This window comes from Scatophagus argus, chromosome 3 (genome assembly GCF_020382885.2).
Source record: "Scatophagus argus isolate fScaArg1 chromosome 3, fScaArg1.pri, whole genome shotgun sequence".
Taxonomy (NCBI): domain Eukaryota; kingdom Metazoa; phylum Chordata; class Actinopteri; family Scatophagidae; genus Scatophagus; species Scatophagus argus.
In genome coordinates, this window is record NC_058495.1 from 19,807,120 (window position 1) to 19,828,204 (window position 21,085).

At 40.9% G+C, this 21,085-nt stretch overlaps 1 protein-coding gene across 1 annotated transcript in view; it reads left to right on the forward strand.

The window, feature by feature from the left end:
• Window positions 1-21,085, forward strand: part of suclg2 (succinate-CoA ligase GDP-forming subunit beta) — a 76,390-nt gene that overhangs the window by 49,765 nt on the left and 5,540 nt on the right. Inside the window, exon 10 of the mRNA XM_046384550.1 lies at window positions 19,251-19,371. Coding sequence (XP_046240506.1) covers window positions 19,251-19,371 — 121 coding nt within the window. The remainder of the gene's footprint in view (window positions 1-19,250; window positions 19,372-21,085) is intronic.

Below are 21,085 nucleotides of genomic sequence, written 5' to 3' on the forward strand. Positions count from 1 at the left end.
TTGTCTTGGCAGTGTCACTAACCCACAGTTCTCTCTAGCTATAAATAACATGGCATGAGAGGGGCCATTTTGCTGTGTTTACACTTCACACATGGTTTCAGCATGGTCATGGATCAGTGACCCACTATAATGCCTCATATTAAATGTGGGCATGCTGTTGCTACCCAGTGTTATCCTTACAAACTGCTTTCCTACTCTACTCTGTATTATAAATGGAGGTTCCTTCCATCCAAACCATCTGCTGTCATCACACCATCCTTTGCCACCATTCCAGTTCTTCATCTTTCCATCTGTCCATGTTCCAAGGCTTGAGGGAGTATCGCCATCACAGGCAGCCATGTCCAGTGCTGAGAGACATTGCGGCAGAAGTGGGACTGTTAAACCTCCCTCATTTCATGCTCCCCTGGCTCTTATGTGTGCACATGCTGGGGGATTATGGGAGGCCATTCAAACACCCAGTTGATGAGATCATTCGTGCTCTCTGAGCCATGTACTGACACCACAAACACTGTGCCCTCTCCTGTCCTCTAGGACTAATAATGTTAGTGATATTTTTGAAGTCAGTTGTTAAGGTTGGGCTTGCATCTTTGAAACACGGGTTAATTACAGTGATAGCTGTTGAATGATGCTGAAAATTAATTAGCGGTGTAAAACAAATTGTAGCCAACAATCTTAACAACATGCTAAAGCCTGAAAATGTTTTTTTTTGTTCCCTGTTTGTCTGGAGGTGGTCAAAGTCCACCTCACATCATTAAGTGCAATATGACTCACTGTAAGAAACACAATTCACAGGAGATGCATGTAGAAGAGTGCTGTAATACCGACATATATTATGAGAGAAGTAAAAACACACTAAAATTGAAAGTTTTTTTGGTTGCTCTTTGTAAACACACAATTTAAAGGTGTAGTAAGCAAGAAGGTTCCCTTGTCATTATTATTTGATAACCACAGCCAACTGTTTTCAAAATCTGACCAAACTGAACTTTATGTGTAGAAATCAGTTCCCCTTTATTCTTTTATTGAACAGTCTATAAAAAATTGCCCAGCCTTTATGGCAACAGATGAATCTCAAAAAAGAGAGCTAGAAAATTGCAGCTACATAGTGCTCTTCTATTTGGAAATATTGTGCTTCTTGCAGTATAGACATGAAGTGATTGTGACCATACCCACACAGACTTACAGACTACAGATACTCCCCATATTTCACTGTAACTTGGACATTGGTCTAAAACTCTGATTAAAATAATAAATATCACATGGTCGGTAATAGAGGAAGTTGCTTGAATATAGAGATTAAAGTGAGCATTGATACTGTTCTCCAAACATTGCAGAGGATAGATGGGTCATTTTCAGAATGGGTTAGATTGTTTCACATTCTGTATGTTTATCTGTTGCTGCTATGTGAGCATATTCAATCTGCACAACTCAGTATCTTTGTATGCATCCAGATGTCTGTAGGCAACTAATGGCTCACATTAACCTTCTGATTTTAGTCAGACCCAGCTCTCAAATCCAGCAACCTATCTGCCCTCTCTCTTGTCGCAGCCCCCGGGGTTTTGGGCAGGGTCAGAGGTTGAGACACCGGCTCCTCTCCTCCAGGTCCTCTTTGCTATACGCCTACAAAACCCCCACAGTATGCCACTTGCAAGGACAGCACAAGAGTTTTTGCTTCATCCACTGTTTTGAATGGAGAGTTCACCCCAAAATCAATACAATATTACCTGTACTGCTGTTTTTTTTTATCATGTTTGCTTTCTTAGAGATATAATGGAACTAGATGGCACTTCATTTGCATGTTTCCCTCTCTTTGTTGCTACGGTGTAGTCTGGTAGAGTGAAAATAGCTGCTACATGAAACTGCTTGCAACAAAGTCTGTGCATTATCTTGAATAACCAGGTCATGTTTCCTGGAGACATGACCAAGAGACACTGGCTGATGACTCGAGACCCAAACCTCAGCAAATCACTCCAAAACAATTTACATGAATAATTATCACAGGTTAAGAGGAAAGATATGTATGTTTGATTTTTGGGGTGAACTGCCCCTTTAACGTCTTGGTCCATTCTTATAAATTGAAAGGTGAAGGTGAACTTAAGATTTTTTTCAATTGAATTAGCTGAATGTTTCATAATACTGGCAAACACCATAACTGGCTTTTTTTTCCCCCACCGCCTGTGTATCTTGTTGAGGAGGCATTCACAAATATATTTTGTCTTTTTAAATGTCCTGTCTCTCCTCAGTGCCCCTCCTCCCTTCTCATCATGTTTCAGGTATTTGTTGCTTTGTATGGCGAGACATGCCGGCAGCAGTACAGCGAGAGATTATTGTCAGTGTAATTGGCTTTTCCAGGCCTGATTTGATACGAGCCTCTTGTCTGATCCACACACTTCTTTATTATCGAACGTAATGGAAAGACGTTGAGACTCACATGAAATGTTCGCCTCATTGCATCTCCAGAGAAATCTCCTCTTTCATTTTGCCTTTATACACAGGGTCAGGATATAAAACACGGGATCTGTGTTAAGGCGAGGCACTCACAGCATACGACATTTTTGGGAACATGTGCTGACATTATATACTGCAGATGTGTACATTGTTTGAGTTTTGAGAACAAATGCTATATATCTTTCCTTCTTTAGCTGTCTGTGTACAATAGTTTATGTATTTAATCATTCATAAATACGTTAATACTTTTGCATTCAGTTTTTATGTATGTATCACCTCACATTTCTCTTACCCCGATCGTATCGTCCCAGCCTTCCTGATAATTGACAGCCCATGGGAAGAATTCAGTATCAGACTGTATGATCCAGTTTAGTCCACAGTACGTTGTCCTAGCTGACATGTCTGTCTGCTGCTGCAGCAGTCTGCCTTGTCCACCAAGCAGCAGAGGCAATGTTGAACACAGCTCTCCTACACTATTATCTCAGTCAATATCAGCTGCTGCCAGAGGAAGACACAGATGGACAAGAGATTTGCTATGGGAAAACTGAGAAGTGCTGTAAAGGAAGGGAGAAGATTGAAGCACAAGTCCTTTATATTCTTATGCGTGTATACTTTTTTTAAAGATATTTTACATATTAACAAAAACCACAATTTGTCAACTTAGTTATAGCTTACAGGTTACGTATTAGAGAAAATTATGCCACACAAAACAGAAAATACTAAAATGATGCTGTCCATTATTTCTTTTCTTTATTTTCTCAATTGTAATATATCAATTGTTAAGACAACATTCACACACCCCAGAACTGCTATCATGTCCCGTTCATTTTTTGTTTTTTATTGCCATTCTAGTGTGGTTTTGAGTGATTTGACATTTCTTCTGAGATGTTCAGTTGCCACGACAATAACCTCTGAGGCCTTATGATTTCAGATTTATTTTAACCACTGTAACACATATCAGTGTTCAGAATTAACAGTAAATTCTTGATAAAGTAAATAGCTGCTCAAGACTATGATCAAAATGCAGACAGTGCAGACTGTATAAAAACATTCTTTCACCTTAACAGACCGTCAGTGGATTCTGGTTGAAGCTTTCGTTAAAGAAGTTCATGTTTCCATTGTGATACTCACTTCACTCCTATTTCGTCTCCTATCTCCTATTTCCTATCTACTGCTTACTGTCCCATTTGATCTGACTCAATTTAATCAAGAGGCAGCTGTAAGCTTTCAGCTGAAAGCACAGCAGCTTCAGTATGAAAATGTGGTTATATTGTAACCTTGGTTACCAGACAAAAGGACTTAATATCACACTGGTGCTGTCTTTTAGTTAAACTGCAGGAAGTGGCCATATACCCAGACCACAAGGGCATCATTCCCCATATTTACAGATTACATAATGGAGGGGAGAGAACAGCAAGTAATTGGCCACAGTACAACATGTTACAACATCAGTAGCATTATGTAATTAAAGCTATTGGATTATAGATTCTTCAGCTGAATGAAGTAGTTAAATCTGTGTCTGTCATCCACAAACTCTGTGCAAGCTATATGACGGTCATTTTATCCTTGGTGCAGGTGGTCTGCAGCCTCTTTCAAAGCTGTGGTTTTAAAAATAATGATTATATATTTAAAGTATTGGATGTTCATATTGTTGTCTCATTGGTAACTTAAAATGCATTTGTTACTGTAGCTACTACAGCTAATGTTAGCTTGAAGGTCCCAAGCCACATTTTTAAGGTGATGAAACAATCATATTACGTGCCTGAAAGTGTAAAGATCTAATATGTAACATTTCCACGTTAAAATGTCTTAAAACAACTGGACCTTTGTTGGCCAGATAAAGGTTTGTTCTTCAACAAAAGCTTAATTTGCCTGGCATAAATAGCACAAACATCAGCTTGCAGAGAACATCTGAACCAGGCAAATGTTTTTTTCCAGAGTTATAATTAAAATTGTGGGGTTTGTGATTTGAAAAAAATGCCCTGTTTCAATTAACAATTTGGATCTGAAAATAACTGATCATTTAATTTGTCTAACAGGTTGTAGCATGAAGCTGACTCATTTTTTACAACTCAGTTCTGAGCTTCGTATTTGAATCTTACTAAGATTCAGGCTGTAAGCAGCTTGACTTGAATTTGCTCTTTCCCTCTGCCTCTCTTCCTTCCTTTTTCTCGTACTCCCTTTTTGTACTGTGTTTTATTGTTTCCTTATTCTTACTGCCAGCCATATCATTTTTAACAGCTCTCTGACGTTCATCATTTTTTTCATTTTTCTTTCCTCTAAGATCCAGAGTGTCTTTTTTTTCCCTAGTAGCAAGCAAGGGAATGGCTGAAATACCATGTGGAGGAGTGGAGGAAGGAGATGAGTCGAACAGCACTGACAGAGAATGAGGGAGTGAGAGACTTGTGTAGAAAAGAGTGATAGAGAAAGGATGAAGGGAGAATGCAAAGGGTGAGGAGAGTGGGAGGAAACGGCATAGAGAGTGGTAAAATGGGTGGAGGGGTGGGGGTGAGCGGGTCTAGTAGTGATTACATTGTCCATCAGGCCACAGGACGGCCTGCATCAGCCCACAGGATTGATGTTTGACAGAATAATTAGAAAACTGTCTCAGCCTGTAATCACTGGAGCTCATCTTGCCAGAGAAGACTTCCATTCCCTCTCTGCCACACATGAACACACACACACACGCACACACAGCCTAGTCCAAGCCACCCGCTGTTGACTGGTATATGGGACAGTGGGTTGATAGAGTGGTGAGATGGGGAGTAGGGTGTTCCTGTTTATTCTAAAGGAACTAAAAGAGTTTATCTGCAGTGGTGGGGAATGGAGGCGTGTGTGGCACCTCAGTCACTGGTTCGCTGAAGTCAGGAGTGGAGAACATGCTGGTGATTTTAAAGGTGCTAGAAGTAGGGGTTATGGACTGGAAAGAAATGAATTAAGTGGAGTTTTACTACAGCAGGTGGCAGAACGAATGAGATGTGGGACCGAACCCCCCCCCCAACCTCACTTTGATTCTTTCAGTGCTCTTTTGTGTGCCAGGAGTAAGAGATTGTATCGACATGGTTGCTTGGAATGCAAATCAAAGTCATATTAAAATGTTAAACCACATAGGATACAAGCAGCCAATATACTGAACAGCGACAGGTTCCCCTGCAGCAATACATAACACCTTGTGCCCATCACACACATTTCACAATTCAGTTTTGACACAGCCGCGGGACATTAATCATGTCCGGTGGAAATTTTTAGAGTTCCAAACATCTCTGGCACATTTTCATGCTTTTACTTGACTTTAATTTGCCATTGGGGATTGAAACTGGGGGCTAAAATATTAATCTAGTGCTTGTACAGCAAAAATTCATGCTTTTAGTGTCAAGCAGATTCAACTCACCTCTGTTTTAATAGACAAACCAATGGGAGATAAAGCAATTGCATACAATGAAGCAGACTGAGGTGGTATAGGAATAAGGCTAGACATCGAGACTGAAAAGTTTTGTTGTTTTTTGTTTTTTTTTGATGGTTAACTAAACACTATCACCACAAGGTTGAATTTCATTCATAGGAAATTATTTTCCTCTGCAGATGATATTATCTAGTTATCATTTAAGATATTAAATTTGAATCGTTCTTGTCCATTTTGGCTTTAAACTTTATTGTTATTATTACGTCATTCTTGACCTTGGACACAGCAATTGATAAAACAATCTTACCACAGTGTCAAGATGTAATCCATAGAGTTCATAAGTCAAAGAACAATTTTATGCTGATACATTGTATTCCAGTGTACTCCAAAATTATTTATTGTCATGTATTTTGATGAAAACGGCCAAAACAATCTGTAAAATTTGTTTGTATCGTTTACAGGGACAGATCGTGGTAATGTATCCGCAGCATATACATATTCTATTAGTATATCTAATGTATTAATGCGTCAAAAAACTATCTATGTGTCAGTGATATGAACAGGTTTTGCAAGAACTGAGCCCAAACATGAAGACAGTGAGTGTTGTAACTGAACTCGATGATACTGACACACAGTAAAATAACTACATATTGGATCTGCCATCCACAAGCTGGTGGAACATGTCTAAACTGTGTTTGGTAGCCATTAGGCATAAGAGGACTTAGTGGAAAGCCTCTTGTATAAACACATGTCACATCCCCATTTAGTTGTTCAGAGCTAAAGCCACTTATGTCTTCTCCTTTTTAAACTTACTTACTTAAACTTGTGTTTATTCCGCCTGTGTTGTTTGATTGACCGCTGAGTCAGAGCATTACAAATGACTTAATGTGTTGAATTAAGTATTAAATAGGTCTGACCAGTGAAATTGTTAGTTGTGTTTTTCTTTTTGGCATGTTAACAAATTGTATATCAGATTTTACTGTCTCCTTTTTAGTATGTAATCCTCACTCAGAAATGGAAGGACGAATAATTTTTCTTCCATCTATTGTTACCGGCACGAACATTCATCTCTCAGACACCCACAACAAATCAGGAAGAGTTAAATTACTGAAGGACTGAGGTCTTCATTAGGAAAAACCTTCAGCCTGCAGTTCAAAGGTCTCATTATTTGTCCACCTTATATGCCCTTCCTGACAAGGAGCAAGCCCCTAGATGAGACCTCCATCGATCTGGAGTCTACTCAGCCTCTTCCTTTTCCTCTTGAGGCTTTTATTGGTTTCTCTGATCCCTCTAATACCTGAGCAAACCCTTAATAGCTAATTGATATGCTGTTCTGTTCTCCAGAGCTCCATCAAAAGTCTGCAGGGCAAAATGTCAGCCTTGGAGCCATTGGTTGCCCCCCTCCTCGGGAAGACAACTAAGAATCCTTTGCATTTGCATATAAGAGCGGACCACTTTTCCATTTGATGAAGCTTAAGCACATAGGAAAATTTAATGTAACCGCTCCCACTGCAGCAAGAAAGTACGGGGTAAGCACGCTAACATGCCCAATCAGTGCATGTATCCATGTCTGGCTTTTTAAAATGAATCCCTGATTGTGCCCATCTGTTTCGAACAGGTTTGGGTGTTTTCTAACAATTTAGCAACCGCTTTCCTAGACCTCGAAGGACCCACAGGGGGTGAATACAAGAGAAGGAGATAAGGCTGGAGGGGAGTGCAAAATATGCCTATTCTATCAGTTTTTAGATTACTCATTTAGCCAGAGCTGAGTGGCATTGAAAAACAGTCATCGCCTTTCAATAACGGCTGTGATTCGGTCATTGACGAGGATGAAAAACAAATCAGTGGGCTTGTAGAAAGGGGCATTATATATAGAGGGGTTTGGAGGCAGCCAGCAAAGGTTGAGAAAATCATATGAAGATAAGCTCCAAATCATCAGAATTACAGCTTTCTGAATTTATCCCAGCTGTGCTAAATTGCCTCTCAAGTTAAACATCCAATTCCAGAAGAAAATATTAAGTTATCCTATGCTCCCTTTACCCATTTCTTTGTGATTCATTCCCCTCTGTCCTTCCAGTTTTGGTGTTCTAAAATCACCATCACCCACTTACTTTGTTTTTTTCTACAAATTTTTACACTAGTTGTATATTTTTTGTTTTCTCTGTTGTTGACGTCATTGCTGTGTATGTGTGGCAGATTTTGCATAATGAAATCTTGCACAAGATCATTTTCTTGTTTTTACTTGACCGCTTAATTGACCGGTCTCACAGCTTGAAAGAGCCCTGGAGGTACAGTATTTTCACATGTATACCTAGAATCCTATTTTTTAAAACCTGTTCTTTGCCATGGCTCTTTACATCACACCATTTCAAAAATCAGATAACATAATTTAATTTAATGAAATTAACTAAATTTCATTACAGAATATCAAAAGGGATGGGATCTGTACATCAGGGTTTGCTGAAACTCACAGAAGGATCAAAAAGGGAACTGAGGAGGAGCTAACAGCCCCATGTAACCAAAGAATTCGAGTAACAGAGCATGGACACACCAGGTCCAGCTGTTACCAGAAAGCACTGGTGACCAGTCTCTCAGCCAAAGAGTGAGATGAATTATAAGAACGCTGCTTAACAGGCAACAGCACGGTTTGCCATAAATGTGGTCCTGTAACACTCTTATAAAAGACTTTAAGTGGAAAAGTGCACATATGCTACTAAATTTGAGGCAGAGTGAAGTGAGGTCTTGAAGTAAGATTGGAAATCTTCTTTAAACATGCATAGCCTGTCCATGACAACTTTTCAAAAAGCATTTACTGTGGTTTCACAAAGATACGTGCGCCGCAGAGATATGGGGAGCGTCATCTAATCGGATAGTATTGTGGTGAAATTAGGGTTTAGACCAATACAACCTCCAGCAAATAACATAGCTTTTAATCAGCATGGTGTATAATAATCTTTTTTTTCTCCATTTGATCTGTTCACTCCTGTGTTTAAATGATGAGATATCTTTGCGTTTACTTTAATAGAATTGCAAGGAAATCTTCATTACCTTTTGAATACTTCTTATGGCAAGTGTTTCTGTAGCGACTGACCATGACTACACCTACTGCATACAGTCTCTTGTTCTCTGGCTTGACTCCTACACAAGTTAAATACTAAGATGTTTATCCATTAGTGGAATGCACTTCTCTAAAGGTGAGTGGATGGCTTGCACATTTAGACATGCAAATGGTGGGGAGGTGACAAAAAAAAGAGGGCCGGGACGATGATTTGCCTTGCAAAGCACACCCATCTGCCCTTTCGATGGCTCATTGGCTCCCAAGATCAGGTGCAATCTGAACTGGAATCATTTGGATAATTGACCTTCTGTGTGCATACATTAGAATAAATTAATTTTGATTGGCCGTGCAGCATTAGGAACAAAGTGGGAAATGTTGGCTCTTTTATATTCAGCTGCTGGTTTGTTGTACCCAGTCTCCGAGGTGATTATGTATGCCATTCCCCAACTATCATGCATTTCCTCAGTTTAGTAAAATAATTCTTGCTTTGAGCAGAGTCGAGCACAACACACTGAACAGTGCTCAACTTTTTAGGTAAAGCTTCAGTCTATGTACGAATCTGCGTGGGTGCACTCGAATGTAAATTTGTATGGAGATTTCAGGTGTGTGGGTGGGATTTTGTATATAAATCTATTTATCTGTGCCCATGTAAACATGCTGCAGCAGAGTATTCCTGCCTCATGTGGTTTTTCTCTGTTTTTTTCCCCCCATCTCCATATGTGACCTTGCTATTTCAATGAAAGTGCCCATACTGTGTGTGTCTATACCAAGCCCGTGCTGCCCTGTACGTCTCATTGCTGCCTGATGGACAGCCATTAACCCTTGGTGAAGAGGTTGAGGAATATTTATGTCTGCCTGTCAGCAGTGACACGACACCCTCTGGGGATGAATAATATGCCTGCCCTACGTTGGCTCCAATTGTGTAGTTCAATTCACAGCAAAGTGGTTTGTGTGCACATGTTGGTGTGTGTCTACCGACAGGCTTACAGTGTATGTGTGTGTTGGTACGTGTATGTTAAGTTGTGTGTGGATTCAGGGGCATTTTGATACCCTGAGGTGAGCAGCAGGAGATGAGTTCTACATCCCTCGCTGACATCTGACAAACCTGCCGCTCACCACAGAGGTCAGTGTGTCTCTTCCTCACTCTGTATCACGCATTGTGTCTGTCTAGTGTTTTGTATCTGCTTTCTGTCAACCATAGGGTTAATTTTAAAATCTAAAAGTTTTTTGTGACATACACTTGATGGCTCAGTACCTGCTAGATTTGAACTATCCACTGGTCCTAAAAGGCCCATCGAACCCTAAGCAACAGGGTGGTCTACTGTGCCACCAGGCCAACACCAGGCGCATCGTGCCTTCATCTCCATTACAAAGAGTTGTTAGAGCTGACCTTCAAATTTAGCTTCCAGGCTCCCAGGCAAAACAGGTTTATTAAACATAAATACTGCACACTGCATACACGCTGTCACTCATGGTCAATAACAAAAAGAATAATCTAAGATTTTCATGCTGGTAAAAAATGTACATTATTAGTGGAATGTCATTAAAGTAATAGCTATCATGACGATCACCACTCTATTTCACCAAAGTATTATAATAAATGCTGAAATTATAAGGCAGCAGTGGAGGCTGCAGTAGAGATGAACAACATCACCAAACGCATCTCGCAAACATATTCAGTTTGGCCTGGGGCAACAAATAGTTGGACTTAAATTTAAACTGTGTCAAGATGAAAGCTTCTTTTTATGTGTCAATCATATTAATGTAATTGATGACTGGATGCCTGCACAATATGTTTTTCAATTTTGTTTTCATGGAGACTGCACTTTTTTGAACTCCTAGATATGTCTGATTAGTTGCTCGACTTGAATGTGCTGCGCGAGAGATACCAAAAACGCCACACAAATAAACTGTCATCTCAAATATCAGAAGCCAGATGTGAGGGATAAACCCGGTGAAGCCATACGGAAATGCTTTAAAACATTGAAAGAAACCCATGACAATTCTGTTTTCTAATTACTAAGAGAAAGGAAAAAGTCCTTACCACATGTTCATGTGATGATGATGATGGAAGAAAGAAAATCCGGATTTGTTGACGCGTCAGTGGCATTTTAAACAATACACCAAAGCTTCGTGTTTGGTGTCTACATTGTACACTGGTGGTGTTGTGTTGTTAAGAATGTATACTTGGTAAATCTTCATTTGTACATGATAGCAGCCTTAAACATTGAGTTGGTGCATCCATTCATAGCAACCACAAACCTCAAGTACTATACATCCACAGAGATAACGTTTGCAAGCACAGATTGCCTCAGCACTCAAAGTCAAATGCAGTCGACTTCCTTTAACTGTTGGCATTTTTCCCAAACAGTTGGGAATGCTCGTGCCAAGATGCACATGTACTTTGAACCGCAATTACATATTGTGATACGCTCACAGCTTGTGTTTCCATAACACAGAATGCAACAGTAGAAAGTGTTGTTTACCTTAATGATGTGCTGGAGGTTTGCTGCTTCACACAAACTGCGAAGTATCTGTTGCATGCAGGTCCTCTGCACTCATCTTGTTCACTACTGTTTGTTGTTTTCACTAAAATGCTTTATTCCAAGCATTTCCTGTTACTGCTTTACAATAAAGACTACCTTAGTAGTTCTGCTACCTAACAGTGAGTCTACTATATTTTAGATGAAAATAAGTACAGGAAATTCCAAACCACAGAGATTGCTGGTTATGTAGGAGATACAAAAGTACAGCAATCTTCAAGCCTAGCAATGATTTGTGCTTTCCAACATCACACATATTGAGCCAATCAGTTTATCACGAGACATTGCATGGCTGATGGAAGGGACTGTCACAGCCCTGATCCAGTGGAGAAAATACACATCATTATGGCTTGCCAAGCAATGGCGTTGCTTGAAAATGTAATTCTGGGACTGTGAAAAAGGACCTTTTTTTGGTTTTGTAACCTCCAAATATCATTCTACTATAGAACTTGGAATTATCTGTAAAAAGAATCGTTCACATGTCAGTTTTCTGCTAAAATAATCTTCTTGAATTGTGTAAAACATCTTAAATAATGAGCTTTCTGTCACAGACACAAATACAAGTAGACAATGATTACTACATGTCACTCGACAACTGCCAAAAAATGTTGTATGACTGTAGCAAAAACAAAAAAATAGATCCATCAAAAATCTCTTGCTCATTTATACTGAAAAAAATCTAAGAAAATAATTCAAAAGGGAAGAAAGGCAACTTTGTGTGAAATGAGGGAGGAATTATAAAATAGTACTTTCAGTAGTGACGCACTGCACTATTTATATTTTTGCAGACACTTTTTGTTTAATTAGTATTATTTGTGCTGCCCACACCTGTCAAAGATGTTTAAAATAATCTTAATGGGAATGTCTGGCAGTGACAGGATCAGAAGGTAAACGATTACAATCATTAAACACCACATGCTGTATCATTTTATCTCCCAACTGTCAACACCAACTGGCCCAGACTGGAACGGACTTGATCACATTTGGTCCAATTAGTTATTACACTCAAATAATAAATGTTAGTGGCCCAGAAATTGTAATGTGTTTTCAACTAGAGCTATAATAAGCTAGAGCAAATAAATCTCTTACTGAGGGTAAGAAACACAGCCACCACAACAACCTGACGTCATCCATAGCACCACGTAACCTCCATGTCTGCCTTGTCAAATAGCTCTTCCCACCCCCAGGACTGTTGCTTTTGTAAGCCTGTAAAGCCCATTGAGTCATTGCATGTGATTTTGGTGCTAAAATACTGCTTTGATGACTGCTCTGTTTGTGGGTGGTGACGCATATCTGTGACTCACCTATTGTGACCATGACCCTACTGTTCACTCACAAGAGACGGTAAACCTTAAAGCTCTACTGGCCATCTCCAGGATCCGTTCTCTGGTCACATAGGTTCTGCCAGAACTCACCTTTCCTCATTACCCTCACCCTTTCCACACCCACCCATACCTTCACACAAGCCTCTTTGGGCAGGAAGCAAAGCCTTTCCTTCCTTGATTGGTTTCTCTTCTTTGGCCTGTAAAGAAAAATCAGAAGGGGTTGGAGGTGGGAGGTAGCTGAGTGCTCGTAAAGTACTCTTGGCCAGGGCAGATGTGAGAAGACTCACTGATGTGGATAAATGTGAGCAAGAAATATCAATGTGGGGTTCAGGTTGTAAAATGGTACTGCATGACATGAAGAGTTGTAGTGTGTGCCTGTAGCTCATTTTGGTTTTGGTTTAAAGAAGGATAAGGTCAGAAATCAGCAGCAGCTTGTTTTCTGAAAATCAAATTCGGATAAATTGCCCACAGGAAGTACAGTGTATTCCATGGATATATATAGCATTTCATTTTGAGAGAGCTGGGTTACATATTTCTATCCTTTTTATAGCATGAAATAACACCAAAACGCTTGGAAATGTCAGTGATACATACAAACAGGAGCTAACATAAGGCAATGTAGATAATAGATTGAGTTTAGTGATTCCATCTTTATGTCCCCCAGATGAAACCTTGTCTCCACCAGATATTGATCAGGCAGGAATCTAGCCGCCTGTTGCAGTGGGGTTTTTACCGTCAAGTGAAACTTCACTGTCTGTCAAGAGGTGTCTTCACCAGTGACATGGCCAATCTTTGACATAACGCTCAGTCTGTCTCTCCGCAGTCCCAAGAAGGGGCTGTCATGCTTCAGCAGGCCGGATAATTATTTCCCTCTTATCCCTCCTTGCCAGGGCCAATCCTAGCCTTCAATAGAAGCCAGGGACCGCACCACTTCCCATCACCTCTCTCCGTCTCTTTTCTTCTCCATCTCTCTTCCTCCATCTGTTTCACTTCGCCTCACTCTCTGACTTCAAGACCCTCTTTTCCCTCACTCTGTCTTTGTGTCATTCTCTCTTTGTTGTTCTGTACCATCTCTAAGAATAGATTTGCACAGGCAAAATTGCTCCTCAGTTCAACAGAACTGATGAGTAGTAAACGTAGCATGAAAGATTGATTTGATGTTCCCAACACATATGACAAAGAACACATGAAATCATGCTCTTCCTTTCATCCACACAGTCTCATCATTCTGCTGTGGCATGAAACACAAAAATTGTGTAGTGTGGGTAATTTCAAGGACTGAAATGATTCTAAAACACTGTAAGCTGTGTCTGAAAGCTCTGTAGTGACAATGTTCACCTTTATGTTTTGTTGCAAGGATGCAAAATATTGCACATTTGTGTAGACTACGTAGACAAGTTTTTTTTTTTTTCATGTTTTGTTATCTATATTTAAACATATAGAAATATTACTATAATATAATACTGACGATTTTGGCTTTGTTCAGGGGAAAATGTTGTGCGTTTAGTAATTGCATCAGTTTCTTTACCTAAAGTAAATGGTGACTAGCTATGCCAAATACTTTCATGTTTCAGATGCAACGTGGAGTGGTAGAAACTGTGGCAGAAAGTCCAAACCAAATGTTAAGAAATCCCAAACGACACATTGACCATGTAATGTGCAAAGAAACAGAATAGTCGTTTCTCCCCAACAAACAGTCTCATCATTCCATGATGTGTGATTAGAGCCAGACGGGCATGCCTTAAATCGGAAGTCGTGCATGTTAACCTGTGGCCCCAGGGCTGAGCGCGGGGCCCTCAGCAGATCGAAAACAAATAAACAAGGCCTGCCAGAGCAGGCGGTGACAGTACAGGCTGTCTCCAGTAGATAAGACAGAACAATAGCCCTTAATAGGCCACAGAGAGACACACACCCATCTCCAGCCCTGCCTGTTTCTACTCCTATCTGCTTGCTGGTAACAAAGGAAACAAGATGCTTTCTCTTTTCTTTCTTCCCTGCAGAGAGATTAGTGGCGCTTAACAGGGGTATGGGCATGAAAATGTGTATTTGAGTGATAATTCAGCAATGCACGCAAAACTTGTGACAAGGAGCCTTGCAGAATGAGAGGGAATACAATGTTTTTATTCCCCCTTGGGTTGAAACTTTGAGGAAGAAGTACATCATGTTTGTTTGCTATTTATCAGTATATGGAAGGAATATGAGGATTTTACATGGACTGAACATGTGATGCAGCTTTCCAGCTTTGTCTTGGTAATGTAATCTATTTGATAGTTTTATGATCATGTCTATACAATATAATTATATTTCGTTAAATTTACAGTCCAGCCGCAATTCATGAAAGCGTGCATACTGCAGGAGTATAATACATGACCACGTGAGCATATCAGATTGTTGTTTTTTCTTCCTACTTGCCCTAAAATGCAGTTAGTGAGGCGTATAATAGCAGGCAGAAAAGCCTGTTTCTCTTGCGAAGGCCCCTTTTGACTGGCCTTGGCAGGGCATCGTAATGCCAGCAGCAATGATCTTATTTTGTAAAATCTGAATCGTTTCACCAGCACCCAGGTAGAAGGCACAAGCTCATGCCGTAACACTGTGTGAAAGAACGCACAAAGATCTTCTAAAAAGAGCAAGCTGGCACATTACTCCTGATGCCTTTATGCTGAGCTCTGATGAAAGAAATCCACCTTCCTGCCAAGTTAGCTCACCTGAAATGAATGCCTTTACGGAAAGAGGCTGTAGTTGGTTCTTTGACAGGAGGTAAAATGCTGCTGAGGAGTGTGATGTTGGAGAATTTAGTCGGATTGGAGTGTGCAGTGCTATTTCTCACCTTAAGGCTGGTTTCCTGAGATGCTGTGAGCTGAATGGGGCAGAGCAGTGTTACACTTTTGATTGGAGAGGGCATCAAACCAAGGAGATTGACCCTAAATTTGGCTCCCATTCTTTTGCTTCAGTTCACCACTGTGGCATTTTAACTCCCATATAGGCCAGTACCTTACTAAAAAGAAGCAATCTGTTTTAACCATAACATGGCCAGCTTAGTCTGCCACAGAAAGGACCAGCATGTCTGACCAAACCACTACATATTGCATTGTAGAAATGAATGAGCTGTTCTAGGAGAGAATGTGATTAGAAGGATGAATAAGATGTGCACATTTTTGTTTTACTGCTACTTTATCCCAAGTGTCCCTGCATAATTTCATCTTACAGCAGTCTTCCCTCTGGACACACAGTATCACATTATCTCTCTTTAAATTACAGTGACGTAGTTGTGTATGTGTGTGGGAGTAGCTCTGCATCCGTGATCTTTACTCAAAATTGGCAGAAGCGGAAGAACCTCTGCATCAAATGTCTGCTTGCGTTTGTCTGACGGTTAGTATGGGGAAAATAACATCCCTCAGGCTGCACATTTACTTGTAAACCAAAACCAGAGAAATTATAATAAAAAAAAAAACTTAGAGCAAAGTGCATCTCAGTACTCGCCACATCCATATTTCTATAAACTGCATTTACTTCTGTGCCAGGCTACATAAATCATGTCTTATGTATCATTAATATACATGGGTGTCAATAGTAGACGCATGAATGGAAGAAATATGGTTCTTCCCAAAAGAGACAGAGTTGAAAAATGGGCTGCAGATAGGGTGAGAATAGAGCCTTCTCTGGTGAGGTTGTTAAAAAGGCACCTAAATCTCTGCTGCCCCCCAGTGGGAGCCAGATAAAGCTCTGTGTGTGTGTGTGTGTCTCATTTCATCCAAGTATGTTTGTTTCATAGGATCTTTGTTTATGCATATGTACAACAGTGTGAGGCAATGTGGGTTAAAGATGTACCATACATACACACAGCCTCAAACTTATAGGGATTTCTAATATTGAAGCTCCAGAGATGCATCTCTACTTCAGTCTTCTTTTAAATTAACTGTAAAATAGTTGCAGTTGCAATGTTTACACGCATGTGAAGTGTGTGTGGCACCTACTGTGGACCACACCTGCAAAGGACAGTGGAGAAACACGCTCACACACATGCCCTGAGGCAGCACACACACACACACACTGCAGATGCAGATTGTGCCTCACAGGCTGTCAGAGGAGCTGTTCAATACACGGCTGAGGTTTGAGAACCAGCAAGCTGATATCATTTCACATCTCTTTCCGTTCATCTGTCTACCTCACACTGCTGAACGCTCATGCAGTGTTTTCAGTGTCTTAACACATTTCCATTCATGCCACTGAATAGACTGTGAATAGACTGTGTTAATAACAAAGGGGTTTTTTTTTTTTTGGACTGTGTTTTTATCTGTAGTAGGACTGTGCAGTGTGGTGTGTCTGTAAGTACATCTGGATGTGCACCTGGAAGCTATGAACGCCGACATTCACGCCTGTAGAGTCTGACAGTCAACACATACACATCCGTGTGTGATGAATGTGTCTTGGATGCAGATTCCCATCAGTAGCATAGTATGCATGTAGTCTTGATTTGTCCTAAAGGCACTCCGCCCATTTAACACAGGAAGATGAGTTTATTTGTCACAAGAAGTGCTACTCATCCTGTGAAAAACAGGTGTATGTCTTCAAAAAGGCACTAATGAGTTGTATTGTGGGAGATGTGGGATTCAGTGTTTTTTTCCTTTCCAAGGTAGATCCATAGCAGAGACTTAAAGTCAGGATATCTCTGCATCTGCTCCATGAATGTTGCCATTCTTTTATTAATCTGTCTCTTAATGAAAGTGCAGTGCTAAGTCCCTGAAGGGCCCCTTTAACAGGGATAAAATATGATAGACACAGCTGTGCACTAGTACAAAAGAGATTCTAAATATCTTCTAAATATCTAATCCCGTATTTAAGAAATTATCAGTAATTGGCTTGTTAAAATGGTGTATCACAACAATTCATCGTTTGAAAGAGCGCAGAACATGCACATCCAAGTAATACTTCAAATCTTACAAAATGGATAATAATTTGAAAATGCCCAAATGTTCCTCTTTTTACTTTGGTAAATGGTCATTGTGTAAGTGACAAAATACTATGTGATGAGTCCAGCCACAGAAAACAATGGGCTGCCTTTCTTTTCCTCCGTCTCATCCATTACTTTAACGTGTTAGAACACCTGATGATGTATTATTACATGTGTAATCTAGAGGTCATGATTAATTTTGTTTTGCTTTAATTTGTTCATTTGTAGTTCGGGGCTCGTGTTTGCTTGCCTTCTCCCCTTGTTTTCTGCATTCCTGGTCACATCCCTGTGTGATATACTTAATCAGCATGAAACAGTACTCTGTGTTGACCTAACAGCTTGCTCAGTGTCTTTGCATGGCGTCTGAGTCTTTATGCTACTGCCTGTGTCTGTGTTTGTTTTGCAACTCTCTCCTGGTCTTGTGTCATTCGCTGCTGTTCATAAGGAGATGCTCATTTGGATAGCGCATAGAGGACAATGCCATGGCTGTCGCTCTGATAGCTATCCAAGTCCTTGATCTTCTCTCCCTATAAACATCATTACCACACACTGAAAAAATACACACACGCACACACTTATATACACGCACGCCCGCTCGCACGCACGCGCACACACCCACAAGCTGCTCATCCAAATCGGCACTAACAGATTAGCAGTGATTATAAACAAACATGGAGGATTAATCCTGTGTACTCTCAGTCTACTTTTCCACTGAGCTAGCCAGGGTAATTACCAAGTGCTAGATAGTTAGTGTAATCACCACACACACACACACACACTAGCTGCCTTGCTTCACTACTTAGCAATATCAGTGCTGTGCTTATTTTGTAAGAAAGTTGGAGATATCTTTTGCTGAGAAACCGCAAGACAGCTGAAGGGAAGATGGTACAGACAGTGAGAGTGTTTCAAATTAGTGTGTTCAAAGCTCGGAGGTTTTTTCTCAATAGTCTTTCGGGAAATGTGAAATCGTGAAAGCACAGGATGTCATAACATTTGCAAGTGCATTCCAAGTTTATTATTATGCCCCAGTGTTGCCTCCTTCACCTGCTGCTGCCCTCTTAACTTCAGCAACATGTCACTTCGTTCTGCCTCTCGTGGAACAGTGTTGTATAGCCTCCAGGTACAAGACGTACTGTACACGAAGTTGGCAGTGAGACTGCTCAGTTTTTATGTCTTGTTAGTGAGATTTAAACCTTGTAACAGTAAGCTTTGCACTGCTGGTCAACCATGTTTCCACTTGTAGTGGACGTAAATGAGTGTTGCTGTGAGAATTTGTCAGTGGTGGACCGTTTTGAGCAGCGGTTTGGATAAACTTTGTTCACGCAGCATGTTGAATATTAGATATTACAAAGGTGCGTCTTTTTTCACATTACTACTTTCCTTTTGCATTTCATGGCTCAGACCTAATACAATGCACTCACTTTTCAGTCGTACTTCCCTACTATGACAAACGGATGCTTTCTTTGCGCACAGGTGTGTCTCCACCACTGGATTCACTTATTCTATTCATTCTCTTCTTTGACAGGTTGAGGCCATCCTGGTCAACATCTTTGGCGGGATTGTCAACTGTGCCATCATCGCCAACGGCATCACCAAGGCCTGTCGAGAACTGGAGCTGAAGGTGCCGCTGGTGGTCAGGCTGGAAGGTGGGAAGACGCACATGTGCTCACACACACCCACACACACAAAAGAACAATGAATTGAATCTTAATTGTAATTTTAAAAGCCAGCATTTTTATTCACCTCGTGAAGGATTTTTTTTTCCAATACTGTAGCTCTTGTTATTGCTTTTCCCTTCCTACACTGTGAACACAAACCTTATAGCCACAACCCATATGGCTGCTAGCTTCAGTGTCTTATGCACATCAGCACTGACTAATTATAACGCTAATAATTTAAATGAATTGTAGTAATTAACACTTTGGTGTAGTTGGTTAAAAGCATAAGCGCAGCGGGATTTAGAGCACCTTATTTTAAACTTTGCAGCCGTTGTCTTGCAGCTGTTGTGCTCTCCGGAGACCATCAATCTCCATTGTGGCCCAGTGTCTCAGCAAGGACAGCACCAGCGTTTCTCATACGTGTCACATTTCCCCGCACCCGTCATTAGCGCCTGGCAGAATAACAGTCGAGACGACACTGATTGGCTCACCTTTCACCTGTATATGCTAATGGAACCTCAGTTGTGTGGGTGTGCGTGAGCGTGTGTGTGTGTGTGTGTGTGGGATAGCAGCAGTGACTCCGGGAGGCACGGGGCCAGTTGGTGGGTAGCTTAATTGTCAAGATCCTGCTGAGTGGTGCATCCAGAGCAGAGACCAAGGGTGTGTGTCTGTGGGTGTGTGTGTGTGTGTGTGTTGGTAAGTCCTCAACACTTCATACTGTATGTCCTCACACACTCTGCTAACGTGGCTTGTTGGTAAGGGTGTCTGGCATTTGTCCACAGTGGTACCCCAGTGCGGTATGAATATGGCTGCTCAGAGCACAGTAGCGTGTGGAAAGTTTAGTTGTCATATTAACATGTAAAGGCTTTATTCTCAGTCAAATGAGGCCTGTTAGCACGTACACACACGGATTGATAAATTTAGCGAAGGTCAGAGTCTACATAATGATCACCATCCCTGAAGAATTTGTGAAACTGTTTTTGACTATTTCCCCCCCTAAACACAAGCAAATATCACTCAGGTGTGTGATTTTCTATCTGAAATAATTTTGCACCTGAAACAAAATTTCCCACAGATTACCACTGCACGCAAAGTTAGGTGTCAGTGTCGACGCCACGCCTAAGGTGCAAAACATGCATCTGTGTAATTTCTGTCCGCTGTCTGTCCTCATGCTGACCATGTGGCAGAGGAGTGAGTAAGTGGCAGCTGAAATGTGTCACCGCAGACTTAATTAGTCACCACACATTTCTCATACTCGGCCACGTAATTCGGCCTGACTCACAAACAGGCTGAGTCCAGAAGGTCACTGCTGGTGGTTGGTTCAACCACGGTTTCCTGGCCGAGTCCTAATCCAAGCTTTAGCTGTGGGTCATTACGTCCTGGGCTGCAGTCTCGTGGAGAAGATTGGTTCAGAATCAATCAGCTCAGCTTCCTAGGCTGACCACAGAGCAGTGAGAACGGCCCAGTGCTCTCCAACGGGATCAGAATGGATTAACTGGCACACTTTTAATTGGGAAGGCTCTGTTAAAAGGCCTGGGTTGATATCATTGGTGGAGAATTATATATTCCCATACGTGGAGGAGAAGGGCCTTGTAGTCTAGATGCTGATTGAGAGGAATTAGTAGACAGGCTCACGTGAAGCATTGAGTCTAACTAAATCACACCCAGTGTTTGGGCTGTAGTATTCATGCTTGTGTTCATA